The sequence below is a fragment of the Macaca fascicularis genome, chromosome 3 (genome assembly GCF_037993035.2).
Source record: "Macaca fascicularis isolate 582-1 chromosome 3, T2T-MFA8v1.1".
Classification (NCBI taxonomy): Eukaryota; Metazoa; Chordata; class Mammalia; order Primates; family Cercopithecidae; genus Macaca; species Macaca fascicularis.
The window spans coordinates 196,971,048-196,992,734 of record NC_088377.1 but is presented as its reverse complement, the minus strand read 5'-3'; the positions used below and the strand labels follow the sequence as shown (position 1 = coordinate 196,992,734).

General features: G+C 39.8%; 1 protein-coding gene across 12 annotated transcripts in view; it reads right to left on the bottom strand.

Annotated features, from left to right (window-relative positions):
* Positions 1-21,687, bottom strand: part of RBM33 (RNA binding motif protein 33) — a 134,029-nt gene that overhangs the window by 72,396 nt on the left and 39,946 nt on the right. For 7 of the 12 annotated variants that reach the window (XM_045388069.3, XM_005551263.5, XM_005551264.5 and 4 more), the window contains 3 exons: positions 20,105-20,224; positions 8,844-9,015; positions 2,772-2,980 (listed from right to left, as the gene is read on the bottom strand). In XM_045388069.3, coding sequence (XP_045244004.1) covers positions 2,772-2,980; positions 8,844-9,015; positions 20,105-20,224 — 501 coding nt within the window. The remainder of the gene's footprint in view (positions 1-2,771; positions 2,981-8,843; positions 9,016-20,104; positions 20,225-21,687) is intronic. The other 5 variants (XM_074036458.1, XM_005551266.5, XM_074036456.1 and 2 more) reach the window with 1 other exon arrangement.

Below are 21,687 nucleotides of genomic sequence, written 5' to 3'. Positions count from 1 at the left end.
GGCCTTAGCCCACCTATCCTTCCTCAGGGAAGATGCTTCAAAAGATTCTGGTACCAGCTCACATCCACTAGCACACATGCTCCCATATGCAGCATGGTCCCCTCCTTAACTCATCACATCTGTGCACATCTGCCCATGAGAGTGGGGATCTTGTCTATCTTATTCACCATTGTATCCCATAGATAGCACACTAACAGACACCAGGGCTTAAATTTTAATTGAACTGAGAGTGACCACAATGCATGGTCATTAATTCAAGATCACAGAGTTTTGAGGGAAAGATCGTGTTTGTTTGATTAAACAAGTGACATTCAGGGCCTATGAAACCTGTGTTTGGAGAGGTACAGGGACAGTTTGGAGACAGAGAAAATGGAGCTGGAAAGAGGTTAGGCTAGAGACTAAGACTCACTGAGAGACACTAGGTAACAGCAAGAGGAACAGTGCTGGGGAGACCGCTGAGAAAAAGGAGGACTAAGAACAAAACCTGAAGAAAAACGCAATTAAAGAAAAGGGTATTTTGAAACTGTTCAAAGAGATTTTAAATGCTCAATACCAAAAACCAGGAAGTATTCAAGGGGATGCCAATGTTGATTAGCTTGATATAATCCATCCAAAATATTTACATACCGTAACAGTGCGTTGTACCTCATAAATATATGCAATTAAAAATAAAAGTTTAGTTCGAAAATAAAAAAAGGGGAGAAAGAAGAAACCATTCTAGATAAGAGAGTACATCCAAAATCTCATATGCCCAAAAAAGAGCCGCTCAAGACAAAGAGACCACGTGTGATGGCCAAGTCCCCAGTGTGGTCCAACAGGACAAGGGGTCAGGTGGCATCTCTGAGGGCACCATTCAGGATTCAGGACAGGGAAAAGAATGGAATCCAGGCAGCAAGGAGCCAACCAAGCAGAAAATGGGTACAAGCAGAGACATGAGCCAAAAATTTTCTTTCCAAAACTTTGGGGGTCAAGACTCAAAGAGACAAAATAGTTCTGGGAAGGGGAGTGAATAGGGTGGAGAAAGCTCATGATGTAAGAGAACACAGTTGGAGTGGAGGATAAGACAGCCCTGATCTCATCATTGATTAAAAAGATGAGACTATCGCTTACAAAGCTGTGTCAGTCTTAGGGCAGCTGTCTAGTTTACTCCTAGTACACAGTAGGCTCTAACAGTCCAAATCAGTCACATTACAATCCAGAGATATGACGTCACCATCAGGACTGAGGACAACTGAATGTCCGTGACATTTTTAAAAGCATTAACGCCATCTCAGTTCAGTCTCTCTAAGGAGGCAGGTGAGAGATACATGCTCTTCCCTTCTTTGTGGTAAGAAAACAGAGTTCGGCAACTTCTCCAGGATCAAAGCCATAATTACGTAAACACTGGTCTCCTGTGGGAGTTGTCTGGCCCCCTAAGAGGCCAGAATAATGAAAATGGCTATTCGACATATGGCAAGCGGAGGTTTGGGGCGGAGACAGGGAGCAACCAAGGGAAAAAAAGACAAACCGTAAATTCAGCCTTTTTGCTGTTAGAGATGCTCAAAAACAAAACAGCTGTGTAAGCAAACAGCAGTTCCTAGTATCATCAAATTGTGTACGCCTACCTACTCTCCCTTTACACATCAGAGTTGGAATGCTCATGCTAAAACAAAAATTATCTCTTCTACTTTATCATTTCACAAATGAATGGCTCCTGAAATACAACATTTCAACAGAAGTGAAATGTCATTTTTTCTAAATTCAGGGCATGTGGTAAAAAGGGCATGTGGTAGACACAGTGGACACATATTTGTGTTAAGCAAATTTTTCCTTGAAGATTGACTTGTAAGTAAAAAGCCATACAATCCCTAAAGCTTAACTGAAAGAATCGGTTGGGCCCAGTGGCTCACACCCATAATCCCAGCACTCTGGGAGGCCGAGGCAGGTGGATCACTTGAGGTCATGAGTTTGAGACCAGCCTGGCCAACATGGTGAAACCCAGTCTCTACTAAAAATATTTTTAAAATTAACTGGGTGTGGTGGTAAGCACCTGTAATCCCAGCTACTAAGGAGGCTGAGGCAGGAGAATCATTTGAACCAGGAGGTGTAGGTTGCAGTAAGCCAAGATCATGCCACTGCACTCCAGCCTGGGCAGCAGAGGGAGACTCTGTATCAAAAACAAAAAAAGAACAAAAAAATCAGCAATTCCTGTCTTTGTTTCTGAGATGTGCCATCTCTGAAACACAAAGGACATTCCAATTGAAATTACAGGTACATGATTTATTCCTAAACTATAGGCTATGAAAGCTTTCTATGGAGGATATGGTAATGATTCTGAGAAACTGATATTTAAGGAAAAATCTATGGTAAACAGTATAAAGGTAAAAATATTTTTATAAAATAAACAACTTCTGCCTAAGTTCTATCTGTAATACCATCTTTCAAATGCAATGCACTCAGAAATACCCCACTAGAGGCTTTAGCGAGCAAGGTGCCACAGGAGCTTATGTCATCTTGGGGCATCAGGTCGCTCATTAATTCCTCCTCTGGAAGTATTTGTGGTACAGGATGATTTCTTACTACCAGATGACTGGAGTGCTGAATTTCTAATTCAGGATGACTGGAGTGTGCAACATCACATGAGACTATAAAGCAGAAACTTCAGCCATTACTCCTGCTACTAACCTTTCATTTCAGACTAAGAAGAGAGAAATGTATAATAGGATACCCACAAAAGCTTATTGCCATTTGTTCTAAAGTTCTAGGGCTACTACAATAAAATCTGAAGTTACCACGACAGGAGGCTGTGTAGGAAGCAACGCGGGTCTGTGGTCCTTCATCCTGCCCCTCTCGGTGCTCTCTCTTCTCTGGTCCCCTACACCACGACACATCAGCGGGCCTCCTCGCCGTCCTCCCCGCCTGGAGCTGTAGCGTCCTTGTTTATGCTGTCGCTCCCTTTCTTCAAATTCAAGCAATGCTGCCTTGGCCTCTGCTGAAAGTTCTATGTGAAAAGATGTGTATGTGTTAGTTACTTTCCAAGAGCCCAAACTAGAGATCTAGGGAGAAAACAGGAAAGAATGATGTGACAATGAAACTCTGCAACAGCATGTGCTTCACCTGCGGGAAACACCTGACTAGCAGCGGCAAGGATGATACAACCAGCAACATGCACAACCCACCAGTGAGGTCTGAGAAATAAGAACAGACTTTCCTTTATGATACAATGCAAGTGTTGCCAATCAATTTTAAATTATTTTCATTTGAGACCAATGATATGTGCTGCATGAGGCTAAAAAGAAGCTGAAGTGAAATTTAACCACTGCCCTCACACTAGAAGGCATTTTGCAGTCACATTTTTTTTTTTTTCCCCCGAGACACAGTCTCGCTTTGTTGCCCTGGCTAGAGTGCAGTGGCATGATCTCAGCTCACTGCAACCTCCACCTCCCAGGTTCAAGCGATTCTCCTGCCTCAGCCTCCCAAGTAGCTGGGACTACAGGTGCACGCTCCCACACCGGCTAACTTTTTTGTATTTTAGTAGAGACAGGGTTTCACCATGTTGCCCAGGCTGGTCTCGAACTACCGAGCTCAGGCAATCCATCTGCCTCAGCCTCCCAAAGTGCTAGGATTACAAGCGTGAGCCACCACGCCCGGCCTGCAGTCACACCTTTTACTGATGGCGTATGACATCAGTCAGAAACTGTCTCTACCAGTCCTACACCAGTACGATTTTCTTACTGACGCCAGTAGAATTATTAATAGCATACGATGGCACACAGATGCAAGAAAACAAATTCCTGGTCCTTCTCACTTAAAAACAAAACTATTAATGAACTCACTCTGAAGTCAAGGTGATTTCATAAAGAATAAAAAACTCAATTTAATACATATCATTTCAATTTTTCATATTTATTTTCTTAAAACTTTACTGTGAAGCCTTCTTATATGCATGCAGACTGATAGAGAAGCCAAATCAAGTGAGAGCAAAGTCACAGGAGAAAACGCTCATGCAAACACGTGCGGAGTGTCCAGCAGCTGCTCACTGCTCTGCCAAATGCTTCAGGGATACAGAAAACATGGGCATTGGCCCCAAGAAACTTCAGATGGCACATTATTCTATATTCCTAAAGGGAACGAAAATGACTTAGCCACATATGGTCCTTTTACAACACTAGCTAAATTGGGACAACAGATCTTACGCCACATTTTCTAAAAATGTCACTGAGTATACCAAGATGCCTTCTCCTGCCTTCTTCCCCAGCCAAGGGTAAGCTTTCAATATTACCAGAGTCTACCTTCTACCTTGGATCCCATCGTCATCTCCAAACTCCTCCAAAATCTCTAAGCCACATTTTTCTTGAAATTGTTTCTATGGTACCCCTCTCCCCGTCAAAGAAAACTAGACCCCATTTGAAAGAAAATTTAATCTCTTCTTAACCAGTATAGACTTTTATTCTAATCTTGACTACATGATTAGTTCACACACACATTTTATGCAGTGAATCAGCAATTATTTTTCTAGTGGTTCTGAGTGTCAAGATTAATTTCACTTTCCTCAGTAATAAAATGGTTTCAAATGACATCTTTAATCAGCAAGTAAAAACGCTTTCCTCCAATTGAGACAAGCTGTCACAAAAGGTCACCAAAATATGACAGGATGGAAATTACATTTGTAACTTCAACTGAAATGTTAATTTCCCTTTAAGTGTTTTCTGAACTATGTCTAGATTCTAAAGAGATACATACCTCAATGTAACAAAGTTTTACACTGTATTGTCCCTTTCTCAAATGTTAAGAAAAATGTATTTGCATGCAAATAATTTTATAATAGTTGAAATACATATAGAACACACAATTTGTTTGGAAAAATAACAAAAGATAATCTGAGATTTTTTAAAGACAACTGAATCAAGAAAATTTTAAAGGCCCTGCAAATACAAGGACCATTAAGTACTACTGCTGGCATTAGCAATTCTGAACTGTTTGTTACTACAGAGAAATCTCTTTCCCACAGATCCTCTGAAATTAATATTATTTCAAGAGAATATTTTGTGGGTGTACAAGCAGGTTCTTTAGGCTACAGCAATAAAAAACAACTTAAAATGTAACACATGCCAATGAAACTTAGAATAAAATAATCTGGAAGCCTACTCACAGATAATGCCAACTAAAATAAATGCAGTCTTTCATTTATGGCTTACATTGCTTTCTAAGGCAATCTAAGGGCCACCTCCCAGACGAAGACACAGCTCTCAACTTGGAGGACTGGCAACTGGGGGACACTGGTCAGTGACACTGTCTTCAGAAATGGCGACTGGCACTTTCACAGTGAACCGTTCCTTACACATGCCTGCTCTGTAACCCTGCTCAACTGAGCTCCAGGAGGGAGTTAAGCACTTACACCCTACGACATCCTTTGTGTGTAATGAATTAGTTTATTTCCTAAGTATGTAGTTCTGTACCATCCTTGGGAAAACTGAGAACACTGTCATTCAAATCTTTTTCTGTAAGGTTTAATTTCCACAATCCTGATTGAGCAAAAAAAGCTAGTTAATTAAGATCTTAACCTAGATGAAAGCCCAGAATTCTACTTCTAATCCAATCTGCATTCAAAATACCAATCAACAACTGTGCATAAAACTGTTCCTTAACTGCTGAGCCTGTCATATGTACGAATGTTTTTCACAGAGATGTGAATGTGAAAAAAGACTAAAAGTAACCAAAACTCCCTCCTAGATTGGAAGAGAACTCGTTTCACATGTAAAGTTTCAGAGTAAGAAACTGGGGATACCAGTGCATTATTTGATTCTCCCTTTTGAAGAATGAAGTGTTCTCAATACTAACAATGATATCAGTGGGGGAAAAAAAAAAGTATATCTCATAAGACAACAGGTACTCTGGTAGCAAGATATTTTAATCCCATTACAGAGCAGGCAAACAGCTTTACAGAATCAAATAAATGTAATTATTTCCACACAGAACCTGAGACTGTTCAGGTTTTTTGATTTTGATCTCTAGGAGCACACAAATAAACTGATGTGTAAAAATGTATTCAAATGTCTTAGTTTACCAAATATTGAGGCATTATCTCTTTTTCAATATATATTTCCTCGGATGTAAAATTCATCTTTTGTTTGGGGGGAGGTGCTGAAGGTAACAAGAGAATTCACTGTTTTAGGAAACCAATCTTTTGATGGACAGAAAAATCCTCCTTTTGTGTTGGGAAAAATCCTAACTTGACAATTATGTGAAACTCACGTTTCCAAGCACCAAGCTTTCTTAAGTAATACGGAACAGAAAAGGTACTTTTAACTATGGTTTCACCTGCCCTATCATCTTGCCAAACAACCATTCTACACAAATGCAGTCAAGTGCTTTCTTCATTATTTACAAGAATGGTCATTAATCAAGCTGTTTATGTTTATAGCTACTCTGCCTCTAAGGACCTCATGCTCTTCCCCCATAATTCAAAGGAGAGGACTTGTCCACCACAAACCAACCTTTCCAGCTTCTTGTCCCAGGATTACATGAACATAAAGCTGCCAGACGCCTTAAAAAGCAAAACAGATTTAATACAAGTTATTTAAATACATGAAATTGTAAATGACCTTGGAAAGAACAAAATGAGGAAAAAGTCCTGAGAAGGAGATGCAGGACTGAAACAGACACTAAGCACACATGCAAGCTGGCCATCACTGCAGAACCAGGATGTTACTAGTGGGTAGGTGGAGGCACAATGAACAGGGATGAGACGACGAAACCAGGGAGGTGGGAAAGGCAGAGAGGCACCACAAATCAGGGCAGGGTGGTACAGAAGAGGGAAGACGAGCCATGAAATCCACAGCTGCCCCACAGGGAGCGGACTACAGAGTTGGGGAAAGGCCCCCATTTGTAATGTTGTCTAGTAAGTGAATTAATAGTCTTAGAGCTTGTAGCTACCTGCGGAGTTCTCAGTGACTAAGCTTTTACATATCATGTTTTAAATGTATGTGATCAAAGCCACAGCCCAGATAACAAGACCCAACAAAAGAAGTAGTAGCCATGACTAATCCCTCTCTTCCTCCATCCCTCCCCAGTTCAGGAAGCCTTACGCCTTCCAGGTGGTGGCTGTGGGTTGCCCTTAGAATTCCTTAGTATTCCGCCAGGTATGGAGAGCTTTCCTTTGTTCATCTCATCCCAAGCCAAAGCGTCTCTGCTCAAGTAAGACTGTTGTATGATATCACCAATTCCTCCTGTTGACATGTTTTGTTTATTCCCATCCTTCTGTTTTAAGACCTTCGCTCCATCTTTTACCTAAGGCCAATGCCAGACTCTATTTCTTAGAAATTAAAGATGCTATATTAAGAAATCTGCTTCAGATTAACTGGCAACTTCATACTATAACTTGAAAAAAGTCTAGGGAAATCTTGGGCCACAAGATGTAGTAGCAGTAAACTAGACCACAAAGAGAGAACACAAAGATTCTAGAAGAATCTCTCTGAACAATCTTGCCTAGTAAATTAAGGTAAGACTGGTTGACTACTGCTAACTTGTGCATCTTTGGAGCTTAGTGTCCTTCCACAGAATTCGTATCTGCTACTTAAAGATACAGGCTCATATTTTGGACAAAAAAACGACTATGAATAACGGTTTTAAGAAGTAATAAAAGTAACCATGAAAGTTAAGTCTTGATTCTTATCTAGACCAAGACCAGACGGCAGGCAGAGCCCCTGTGTCCTCCTGCCCGCCTGCCCTCCTCCTCGGAAGGACAATATCCCAGTGGTTCTGGAAGCACCAGTGCAGGAGCAGCATTGCTTGGTAACTCATTAGAAATACAACCTTCTAGGCCAGGCGCGGTAGCTCACGCCTGTAATCCCAGCACTCAGGGAGGCCAAGGTGGGTGGATCATGAGGTCAGGAGTTTGAGACCAGCCTGGACAATACAGTGAAACCCCGTCTCTACTAAAAATACAAAAACTAGCCAGGTGTGGTGGTGCGCACCTGTAGACCCAGCTACTCAGGAGGCTGAGGGAGAAGATACTTGAACCTGGAAGGTGGAAGTTGCCGTGAGCCAAGATTGTGTCACTACACTCCAGCTTGGGCAACACAGTGAGACTCTGTCTCAAAAACAAAACAAAAAAAATACAATTTTTTGGGGCTCTACCCTATATCTAATCAATCAGAGAAGCTGGGAGTAGGTCCCAAAATCTGTGTTTTAACAAGTCCTCTGAGATTCTGACGCTCACTCAAATTTGGAATCACTGCTTTATTCTTTGCAGTGAACATTGAAAAACACTGTATAATGAGGGGTAGGGTCACTATTAAAAGTCTTTGTGAATCAGCAGCTGTCTAGTAGACCTTTCACACAGCAAGCTTTGCTCAGAGCGATTATTTCTACAAACGAGTCAGCTTGTCTCAGTAAAGACAGAGGAACTGCAGAAAACACAAAAAAACAAGACAGTTATGAAGACACTAAAAGGTACAAAATATAAACCAGTCTTGTCCAGAATTCGCCCTGACAACCTTAAGGTCTTGGGAAGGGTCAACATGGCCCCATAGCTACCATCCCCATGCCACCTTTTGAAGACCAGCCAGGAACCACATAGTATGTACAAGAGCAGCTCTAGGCCACAGACTCAAAAAAAAAAATTTTTTTTTTAATTATCTTAAACATTTTATTCAAGCATCTTAAATCCATAAACAGCAATGATTTTAAAGAATGAGTTTTACAGTACCATAACAGCACTCACTCCACAGTCCAGCCACCCTCCGGATGGCAGCCACAATTATCCAGTCAACCTTCTTTGCCTACTTTGATTAATTACAGCAATACTATGGAGGAAGTTGAAATGACAGTGAAGGAGGATGGGAGACAGGCAAAAAAGTTACCCAAAGTTTCTGGAATGTTCCTTCTCTCTCTAGTTACATCTGAGAGCCTAATAATTGTTCCTTCTTTCCTTTCAGTTTTGAAACGTAATCGTCCAGATTCTTCATCATCTTCTTCTTCTTCATCTGATTCTTCTTTGATGTCCTTTTGAAGTTCCAATGTTTCCATACCTCCCTACATTGCAGACACACAAGGCAAAAAGAGGACAGTAAGTTCATATTCTTTTGAATTAAATATTAAAGAATGCTAAAATATTTATTTATATTTACGATGTAAAAAATACTGCAAAATGTCCTGTTAAAAGGCCACATGAAATCCTCAACTGACTCCAGGAGAAAATAACCTTAAACATTAACAGTTAATGTTCAAAAAAAAAAAAAAAAAGAAAGGTCAAATTCTTGCTTGCAATTAATAGACAAAGTCCTACACATCATTGCTGCTTACACTTCTGAGAGAATAAACAAATTCCAAAAATTCCTGCTGGACCTATTGCTTTGAGTTTAACACAGTTCATAGCAAAGTTCAATGTATTAATTAAACTGACACTAAAGTTCTATGAGTTTATTGTAACTTAAAGGCTTAACATTTTATAACTCCTGACCCCAACTACCTTCCCTTCATTGACAGACAAGCAGTCCGAACGAGCCGCTGTTCTACTGATGCAGCGTCCAAAGTCTTTTCATCATTTCTCCCTCCTGTTTACATCATTCTCACCGTCTAGAGTTAATTTATCACTAGCTTTGACTGAGACTATTGAAAAGGAGAAACTTTTTTTCTTTAGTCATGTCTTCACACTAACACCAGCTTTTATCTGAAATTTTATTATATCAGTATTCCCTACAAAAATTTTCCCTAACCTCAGCCCAAATTAAAAGTAATTTCTTTGTGGACAATTCTTACTGCCAAGTGTCACTCATGTTCCTAGTGAAAGAATCACCTCTCACCTCGATCAGTCTCTGCGACCCACTCTTAGACATAAAATAAGTCCCTACAGAGAGCAAGGTTAATTTAAATACTTTTTATCAATGTGAAGAAAATATATTTGCTCCTTTATTCTCCTGATTTATAATATGTAAATATTTACTCTTAATAGAAGTAACAGTGAAAACAGTGAACTTTATTAGAAAATGCACAAGAAAAAAATGAAAACCAACCAATGACACAATCATTTTATATTCTTGCCTTTTTCAGTACTTTTGATGTAAAAAGACCAACTACAAATGCACACACTCTACTATAAATCCTCCAAGTGGAAAAAGATCTTCCGGAGCACAAATGCCTGAACGGCAGGAGATGACCGTAAACTACAACTTTCACCATAAGCCTGACAATTGCACTCAGTATGCTGACGTCCAGCATACTGCAGAATCTTAAAGTACCAAAATCTCAGGATTTTTGCTGGTTTGATACCATTATTTCTGTACTACTGAGTGTTTGAAATCAGAAGGATGCCTGCAAGGTACATGCTGCACCACACTTTCCAACAGAACCAAAGCCAGCTTCCTTAGGACATCTCTTGACCACTCCCATGAAGCTCTAGAGCAGCACTTCTCCAATTCAATGCCCAGTCATCAGTGGCAATCATGTTGAAAAGCAGATTCTGACTCAGCAGATTCAGGGTGGGGCCTGGAATTCTCTACTTCTAACAAGCTTCCAGGTGACGCCAACACTTTAGGTCCACAGACTGAGTAGAGTAGCAAAGCCAAAAGGGAGGAAAAGAAATCACTACCAACAAAGCAAAGATTCTACAAAGTCATTTTCAATTCAACTATTAACAACTGTAAGCACAGTTCAAAGACTTTCCAAACAAGTGTAATGTAAAACAAGACAGCACTGAAATTAATATAGTTTATTCTGCATCCAAATCTCCATCTAAGAAATCTAAAGAGGATAAAGATGAGTTGAAAATTGTTTCTTCCTAGATATTTACCCTAGAGAAATGATACCTTATGTTCAAACAGACCTATAGGAAAATGTTTATTCTATTCAGGATCACTAAAACTGGAAACACTTAAATGTCCTTCAATGAATGGATGGATAAACTGTTGTGCACCCAGACCACAGAATGCTACTTCGCCATACAATGGAATGACATATTGATACAGCAGGGATAACATCATAAAGACATCATTATACTGAGTAAAAGAAGTCAGTCTCAAAAGGTTATACACTGCAAGGACTCCATTTATATGATATTCTCCAAGGAGCAAAATTATACCGGTAACCAGTGGTTAGGAAAGAAGGAAAGGTATAGCCACAAAAGGATAGCACAAGGAGTATTTTTGAGTGATGGAACCATCCTAGAATGAAAACTTCTGGTCCAAATCTTGGGGCTCAGTTAATCCTTCAACTACATCAAAGACTAGGGAAACCGAACTGACAGACACCAACCACGGCTGATACCACCTGCTCGACTGCAGACCATTTGACGATATTCACTAAGCTAGGCTTAACTCTTCAGCCACTGAAGAAATACTACCTCTTATTTTAAATACGGGGCTTAAAAAAATCCATCTCCCTTGACCATATGGTTTAGAAAATTAACCTGTCTACCAAAAGGTTGATCTTCCGTATAATTTTTTTTTCCCCAAGACGGAGTCTTGCTCTGTTGCCCAGGCAGTGGTATGATCTTGGCTCACGACAACCTCTGCCTCCCGGGTTCAAGCAATTCTCCTGCTTCAGCCTCCCAAGAAGCTGAGATTACAGGCGCTCACCACCACGCCTGACTAATTTTGGTATTTTCAGTCGAGATGGAGTTTCACCATGTTGGTCAGGCTGGTCTCGAAATCCTGACCTCGTGATCTGCCCATCTCGGCCTCCCAAAGTGCTGGGATTACAGGCGTGAGCCACTCCGCCTGGCCTTCTGTATAATTTTTTAACAAATATTACCTAGCATGCCACTGACAAGCTACATTCCACTGATGGGTAGTGTGGGGCTACAATATAAAAACCAAACTATCCTAAGATTATGTTGTGTAAACATTTAAATGTGCATGTAAATCTTTCATTTCACTATAGACACTGCCAAAAATAGTCGAGGTTTGATTTTTAGTTACTGATTATTGTGAAAACCTCAAAGATTTATTTTTAATTCTTAATACAGAGTGCATATGAAAATCACCATCAAAGTACTTAAAAAAACAGAGAGGTCCACGTAGGCTTTATTTCGTAAATGTAGAAAGAACTGGAAAAGAAAAGAGGGAACGATACTCAGACTTGTATATATTTTGAAGTTCTCCAGTTAATTCCGAAATGAAACTATGATCTCAGTGATTTGAAAGAAAATTGAATATTCTATCCCAAAATCTAAACAGAAACAATGGGTAATTCTCTGAAACACACACATACACAAATGTAAATATATATATATATATATAGAGAGAGAGAGAGAGAGAGAGAGAGATAAAACATTGCTTACAAAAAGTTCACAGAGTTTTTAATGCTTATTGATAGAATAATTGATACATCATCAAATAAAAATGGAAGTCATTCTACCAACAGTGAAAATTTATGGGTTGGAAAGACTGAGCAAACTGTGCAAAAATTAGAAGAAAAAGAATTACAGACCAATGTCCTTCATTAATACAGAAACAAAATCCTTTTTAAAAGTAAAAGTAAAAGTACAAGGAATCTCACCAAATATAAAAAGGATAATACATCACAACCAAGTGGGGTTTATCCAGAAACAGGAGGTTGATTTAACATTCAAAATCAGTCAAATCTTACCTGAAGAATTCCAAATCTATGGAGATCCTCCTCCTCCTCCTCCTCCAGGAGGTGGGGCTTAAGTTCCTTTCCTCCCCTCTCCCCACAACCCCTTCCCCTTAAGGTAGCCTAGACTTAGTGACTTGTTTCCAAAGAACAGAACAAGGAAAGAGAAAGCAACATTACAATGAAGAAAACTGGCAGACACTGTCTGACCCAAGTGACCAGGGTGGGCGCTGCCAGGGACGCTGTGGATGTCACGTGCCCAGTGGCACAAGGGTTCCATAGTGTTCTTTCCAAAATCCACAACCTCAGGCTAATCACGAAAACAGCGTCAAACAAACCGAGATTGGGAGACACTGTACAGGATACTCAGCCAGCACTTGCTAAGGCTGTCAAGGTCATGAAATACAAGGAAACACTACGAAACCGTCGCACAACAAAGGGGAAGGGAGAGACAACAATGGGGTACGTGGCTTGGGTCCTAGACCAGTGAGAGGCCATGAAGAGAAAAACTAGTCAAATGGAAATAAAATCTGGAACATGGTTCATCATTTTTTTGTTAATTTAATTCACAATAACAAAAGCCATATAATTATCTCAATAGATGGGGAAAAAAAAGCATCAACAAAATTCAATACCCATTTCTGATTTTTAACAAAATCCCAGCAAACTCAAAATAGAAAAGAACTGCTTCAATCTGATATAAAAACGTACAGCTAGCACACTTAATGATGAAATAAACATTTTCCCCTTAACATCAGGAACAGGTAAGAATGTCTGCCCTGAATGTTTGTTTCTGTTCACACAGTACCAGAGGTCAATGACACAAAAGAAAGAAATAAATGGACAGATTGAGAAGGAAGAATTTTAAAACTGTCATTATTAACAGGCAATATGATTATTAAGATGTTAGTTTTTCCCAATTTGATGTAAAAACACTATCCATTCTCTATCAAAATCCTAACCAGACTTTTAAGTAGTTATTCACAAGTCCATTCCACAATTTATACAGAAATTCAAAGGACCATCAATAGCCAAATTAAAGGAAGAATAAAATTAGTGAATTTACACAACGTGCTTTCATGTTACAGTAATCGAGACTGTATAGTACTGGTATAAGGATACAAAAACAACGCAACAGAAAGAGACTAAAACCTAATTTTATTATCAGGACAAGCACTGTGGCGCTCCAAAGGGAAAGGAAAGTCGTTACAACAAATAGTTGTGAACAATTAGAAAAACGCATGGAAAAAACGGAGTGTCATACCACACAGGCACACCCAGACACAGACACACACACACACAGACACACACAGCATGGAAAAAACGGAGTGTCATACCACACAGGCACACCCAGACACAGACACACACACACACACACACACACACAGACACACACAGCATGGAAAAAACGGAGTGTCATACCACACAGGCACACCCAGACACAGACACACACACACACAGACACACACACACACACACAGCATGGAAAAAACGGAGTGTCATACCACACAGGCACACCCAGACACAGACACACACAGACACACACACACACACAGCATGGAAAAAACGGAGTGTCATACCACACAGGCACACCCAGACACAGACACACACACACAGACACACCCAGACACACACACACACACACACACTTTGAGAAAGATCATAATCTTAACTAAAATTATACTGTAAAGTGTCCAGAAGAAAACAAGATAACAACTCTGGAGTAAACAAAGATTTCTTAGGTCACAAAATTCTTTGTACTTCATCAAAATTAAAATTTTGTGCTCATGAAAAGATATATTTAAGAAAATGAGGCCAGGCATCATAGCTCACACCCGTAATCCCAGCACTTTGGGAGGCCCAGGCGGGCAGATCACTTGAGGTCAGGAGTTCAAGACCAGCCTGGCCAACATGGTGAGACCTTGTCTCTACCAAAAATATAAAAAATTAGCCAGGTGTGGTGGTACGTGCCTGTAATCTCAGCTACTCGGGAGGCTGAGGCAAGAGAATTGCTTGAACCCAGGAGGCAGAGGTTGCAGTGAGCCGAGATCATGCCACTGCACTCCAGCCTGGGTTACAGAGGGAGACTCCGTTTCAAAGAAAAAAAGAAAATGGAAACATAAGCCATAAGCTCAGAGAAAATATTTATAGTACGAATACGTAATATGTAATTATCTGCCAATGTAATGATATCCAGAATATACAGACAACTATCTATCTAGAATATATGCAGTATGTATGCATACATATTCTCCCTAAAAAAGATATATTGTGTATGTAGAAAATATATGGATAGACAGCATATCTTCTCTATGAAAAATATACAGGCTATATATAGCATATATAGAAAAAAAAAGACAACCCATTTTTTTTTTGAGTGAGAGACTAAAACTAGAAGCAAAGAAGACATACGAAAGTCATGGAATGGTGCTCAACATCGTTAGAGGTCAGATAAACGCAAACCAAAACCACGATGACACACCCACCAGAAGGATTACATCAAGAGACTGGCAACATCAAATGATGAGGAACAATGGAGACTCTCCCACATTACTGGTGGGAGTGCCAAATGGTACAGCCACTTTGGAAAACCAATGGCGGTTTGTTATAAAAGTAAACATACCTCTAGACTGTCTCAGCAATTCCACTACTTGTTAATAACCAAGAGAAACAAAAAGACACATCAACAAAAAGATGGATAATATGGATAATATGATCCTTTTAGTAGCTTTATTCATAATAACAAAAAAACTGGAAACAACCCAAATGTCTACCATTGGGAGAATGAACAAATGGGGTACATCCATAAAACGGAATAAATTATTAATACACACAACTACTTGGATGAATCTCAAAAACATGTTGAGGAACAGAAGCAAGACACAGGAACACACACACTAGATGACTACATTTAGGTGATGTTCCAGACTGGGAAATGCCAGTCTAGGTACAGAAATAAGAAAAGCTTTACTCGAGGAGTCAGGACTGAACAGACAAAAACATTCTGCGTAATGCAACTGTTCCTTATCAACCAAGGGATAGTAACTTGGATGTATACATGTATCAAAACTTACTGTACACTTTACATCTATGCTTATCTCTAAATGTAAACATTATCACCATTTCACAAGTATTTTAAGTGGTGCAAAGATGTTTTTAAAGCTTCTCTCATTTCTTCCTTTACACATGCCAAAACGATCTGAAAATGGCAAGTCTTTTTAAATAACTATGTTAGAAGACAATGGCATAGTTGGCACTAATGTGGCCGCATAACTAAAAAGGATTGATATTTAGTCTTTATAATTAGATCTAACTTGTTTCAAATATAGTGATTTCTCTACATGAACCAAGCAAGAACATTAGTTAAATAAAAGGAGTCACCTAAAATAGGCTTTTCAATCAAAATTAATTAATTGCTTTTAAGTTCTATAATTAAGATTCTAATATAGACCTTCACAGAGCTCCAAGAATGAAGTCATGTGGAAAACTGCAACACACTTTCTGCCGGTCTGAAGCAATGCAGAGCCAGGCATGCTGCAACACTGGTGGGGCACAGCGCACAGCGGGCTGCTCAGCAACAGCGGGCTGCTCAGCAACACGCAGAGGTTTAGGAAAAGGAGTCCAGGGACTAGGAAGACACCAAAACAGAGGGGTATGTGGCCCATTAAAAATGGTGCTCCTCCCTGAGGACTACACAGTTTATTTAGACTTCTAAAAAAGATGGATCACAAGCCCGCCAAAACCAAATCCTACAAAAGTTGAAATACTAGCAACTTCTACTTCTCAGCACTTAAAACAGTATTATGTACATGAGTTCCCAATAATTATCTCATTGACTAATATTCCACAATGCAGCAGAAAAAAAAAGAAAGACCAAAATATTTATTGCTAGTGTAAAAGACCAGCACATCACCAGCCTCCAGGAAGGACTACTGAAAGTCCTATCAAGAGCATTACAAAGAACCTGCCGTCATCACAAAAGCAAGCAACATAAACAAAGTAAACTAAAACCATCAAGGAAAGGATAAAAAAAGTAAATATACGAATACCTTTTAAAAATATTTTTCAACAGTAAATTTAAATTATGAGATATAGTTTAAAAGTAAAAAATAAATAATACATCTAGCAGATGGTATAAAAAAGATAAAATACTTAATATGGATGAGCTCTTTCTGCTAGAAAGATTCATACTGAAAACAACCCTTAGGAAGTTACATGTGAGAGTGTTAACAGCAAAAAAAAAAAAAAAAAAATCACAAGAGTGAAGCAAATGCAACTTCTAGCTCTTTGCCTTCCAAATTGAAGGGTCAGCATTTTCACCACCTTGTGTTTCCCTGTCTCTTCATATTTTAAAAGGAAAGAGAATATTTCTTTACTTATAAAAGTTATTTTGCTTATAGTAAAAAAAATTTTAAATCAGAAAATATTGGAATACAAAGGCTAAATAATTTCACCATTTAGCAGTAATCATTATTACCATTTCCATCTGTAACTACACAGACTTATTTTTTTGAGAATTACACACACACATTTAGATCTGCAGTTACAAGGGGAGCGGAAGGGAAGAATTTTATCATCTTGCTCTTTATACTTAATGCATCACGAGCACCTTTCCAAGCCAAACAGAACTAAGACAACACTTGCTATACTGCATTCCACTTTAAGGTTAGACCGTGATTTAGTCTTCTATACATTGGTTCCATCTATTTTCAATGCTGCAAACAAATACTTGATACATATACCTTTGAACACAGATTAATTCTTTTGGATAAATTTGCTAAGGTGGAATTGATGGGTCCAAGGACAAGAGCTTTAAAGCTTTTAATACTGTCAAGAACAGTGAAGAGTGTAAGATTTTACTCTACTTGCAAGCTAACAAGTTAGCTGGCCACCATTTCATGGAAGCTGTAAGAAAGCTAAGACTCTTTGTCAGAAATAAGGAGACTAGGAGAATGTTGTTTGTATCACTAGCAGTAGCATTCTACACCAGCTCCAACAGGCCCCACTCCCAACTGGGCCATGTGAAGAGAGCCAGGTGACCCTGCACACATAGGAGGTTGTGTTACAGGAGGGACCTCACTGCACAGGAAGCCCTGAATGTGTCACAATGGGCAGGAAGCAAGCCTGCCCTTACTCCAGAGGAAGACACTGCATCTGGAGCTGTCAGATACACCAGAATCCTCCAAAAGGTATTCTAGAACAAAGGATAGGCAGTGATTTGTTCACTTTGCTCACAAAACCTGCAGCTAAGCGAAGGACCCTCAGAAAACTGTCTCCTGACAATGTTTCCAAAACACTCTCTCAAGTGAATCAGACTACATCTGGTCAATAATTCTGAGGTCTGTCTATATTAAAGTAGATTAAAATTCTCCATTTTCTTTTAATTTTTATTGAATATGTCTTCATACACTCATTGTTCATTTGCTTATTCAAGTCCTGAATTATTGTCTCACATTATTTGTCCTCCTTTTTCTCCCTCCTCCACCACACGAGAGACACTGAAAATCAAAGAAAAAAAAATCACCTTTTTTTCTGGACACAGGGACTCACTCTGTTACCCAAACTGGAGGGCAGTGGCGCAATCACAGCTCATTGCAACCTCTGCCTCCTGGCCTCAAGTGATCCTCCAACCCCAGCCTCCTGAGTAGCTGGGACCACAGGTGCCACCACACCTGGCTAATTTTTTGTACTTTTGGTAGAGATGGGGCTTCGCCATGTTGCCCATGTTGGTCTCCTGAGCTCAAGTGACCCGACCACCTAGGCCTCCCAAAGTGCTGGGATTACAGGCGTAAGACACAGCACCCAGCCGGGTCACCATTTTTTATAATAGTCATCTTTTGTTTTAATATTTTAATGAGTACAGTCCAGGAATTGAAGTTAAAAGCACCTAAAACTAGAAGGTATTTCCAGAAGGCACCCGGGCAATGATAGTACTTGTTAACATTCTTATTCTTTAACTGCCTTACAATAAAAGTTTACATAACCATCTTTTGAAAACTGAAATCTACAAAACCTTTCCCTATTTTAAGATATGCTATAGAGTATCAGGGAAGAATAAACAAAATATTGTTATCTAAAAACTAAAATAAATTACAAGGAAAAACGAACAACGAAATTAGTTTTCCAACTTCAAAATACCACAAACAAAAAGGACATGAAATTAAAAGGCACCGAATTCCTTGGTTTCTCTCTCAACTATTTACCACGAGGAATGATCTCCACGCAGTCTTCTAATTCTCTCTCCTTTACTGGCTACTTAGATTTTTCTCAGATGTCTTCTGCCTGAATTACCCCTTTTCAAGTTTAACCTAGGCTGGTGCCAGCTTTGTAATAAAGAGAGTGCTACAGAATACAGGGATGAACAAGCCACACCTAACCTCTACTCTCTGTGTGCTTTTAACATCTTCTTTAGCTTTGTCTTAGTTCCTTGGACATTCTTCCACAACTGGAGAATCTGGGTAAAGAGTTCTTTGTGTTATTCTGTCCTTTCTCTAAGTTTCAAATTATTTCAAATAGCAAGCGAGAAAGAAGAAAGCACACACACACAATATCAAATTTAGTCTGGTGGAGGGGGAGAAAGGGTATGGGCAAGAGGTGCTTCTGTTTTGTAATGTGCACAGCATACACATTCATAGACTGTCATAGTATTATTTACATTAGGGGGAAAAGGGTAAAGAAAGTATTTTCTCGGCTGAGTGTCTAAATCCTTGAAATAACACCTAAAGTAAATGGCCTAAGCCAGTAAATATCAGTTTTCATGGCCTCTTGACAAAAGATGACAACAGTATTAAGAAACACTCTTGTGAAGTTCTCAGGCTGAAGAATGACTTGTGGCTTGCATGTCTGGCCCACAGGAGCTAGTTCTGGGGTAAGAGAACAGCAACCATTGAACTCTACGCCTCACCCCACCTCTCAGTACAAATGGCATCTACCTTTCACGACCTACCTCAGAGTTCAGAGGTTCACCTCTGCCATAAAGCCTCGTCGACCCTGAATCTCTCTCCCCACGGGGTTTCCTCGGTGAACTCCTAGCACTGGCTCTGAGCCTCTCTTAGGTGGTTTTACTTTTTTTGTTTTCACATCACAGGTATTTACACGTCTTTTTTCTCCCCTACATTAGACTCCAATTTCCTTGAAAGCAGCAATCAAGCTTCGTCATCCTTACTTCTTCAACACTAAAAATGCACCTAATTACAGAAACCTTGCAGTATTTGTTGTATAATGGTGCAAATTAACCGTTATTGACTAATTAAAAAGAATCACAGCACTGCTTTCAAAGCACTAACATATACGTCACATTTCTGAAAGATTTCCACCCACATCCCCACAAAACATTTGCAACACTCTTAACACTTACAGGGCACACACTATGCGGAAATCACAGCACACCAGAACTCACTTCCCAAGGAGCCTACAAAGATCAGGTTTTTCACTATACACTCACAGTTCAAAGATATGTATCGACTTTCACTAATGCTAAAAAGATGCTCATTTTAAGTCCAGGGGGAAAAACAACAAACTTTTTGACTCTTTTTAAAAGATGAACAAATACCTCTTCAGTTGCAGGAGCAACCTGGGCATCAGTAATCTCATCTAATTCATCTTCAGCCACACAGTCTTCCTGCTCTCGCAGCCCTTGTTGCCCACCACAAGCCTGCAAGTATTCTTCATCCTAACAGCCATTAAAGAGAAAACAAGTTTTTCTCATACAGCTTCGGGGTGGTTTTTTACGCACTTTTCGTCTTTATGATTCATGCTTAATAATTGTAGAAAGTTTTACTATGGTGATTAGCTGACTGAGCACAAAGCACGAGGCCCAGAAACACGTGTTAACGCAAACAAAGCATATCACGCTGGCCCAGCCACCACAGCGAGTGCCGTGGGCTTCTGCTTCAAACTCCAAGTGCTCTGTCACACAGCTCCTCTGCAAATCAACAGCACGGAAGAGCCACCTAAAGACACGGTGTATGTGCTCTCACAGAGGAGCTTAGCAGCAGGAGGGGGCTGAAATCATGCCCAACTCTATTTTTGTGGCAATGTAAGACAACAAAAGCGCCAGCAATTAAACAGAGGAGATTTTTAAAAATCACATTTAGTATGTTTCTGCATTAGGCCCCCTTCCCAAATGAGAGGAAGAGTCCAGGTTTTGTATGAAACTTAAGGGGTGTATTAGCAAGCAAGCATCCCTTCTGGGTAGATGGAAGAAAGCAGGCAATCTGGCTGGAGACGACCACAACTGTGGAGAAGAAAGAAGGGCTTCTGGTATTGCAACAAGCGACAACATCTGACCCTACTCAGTGGAGGTGGACATCCCAGGGTCCCAGGCTACTTGCTAAACAATGAACAGTAAAATGGTTCCAAGGCAGACAACCTCAAAGAGTGAACAACCTACAGAAATTTAACAACTACTGCATGGTACATGACAGTCTCATCTAGAACCCCCAAATAAAGCAGCTGTATTTAAGGTGACAAACCACCTTAGTTCCCACAATTCTTTAAAGAGAATCTGAACACAATGCATGTCATTTTCCAGAAAACACTGTTAGCGCCCTATCAAAATAAAAACTATCACTACCCATGAATCACTGGAAGCAGGACATTCAGATTTCAAATAAAGCCAAATAAATGATGCTAATCCAAATCTTCAGCCAGTGTACAATGGAGTACAGTCCACACCCCTGGATTCTCACTGGGAAACAAAAATCTGCTACCCTTGACATAAAATGTCAACCTGAAGTTGTTTTTACAGAACAGTAAGGTCTCAATCTATGTTAATTTTAAAGGCCTTAAATAAACTTATTGCACTTAAAGGTAGAAGTCACCCAACAATTTTCTAATATTTTGTTGACTAAACCAATACACACTCCTTACTAATATAAAAGCACACATTTTCAAATGAAATCACAATCCTCTCCCAAGAAGAGCACCAGCAAAATTCACAGGAAAGAACAGCAGAGCTGTGCATCCAGCTTTATTGATATCTCTGGACCTCCCTTTCTTCAGAGGGAACCGCAAACCTTCCCACTGTACATTCTGGGGTTTCATGATTCTACTCCCAGTTATGCACCAAAGCCCCTCCATGTGGCTTTACACGTAGGTTCCAACAGATCCACATTTCAGAGTTCAAGTCTGGCT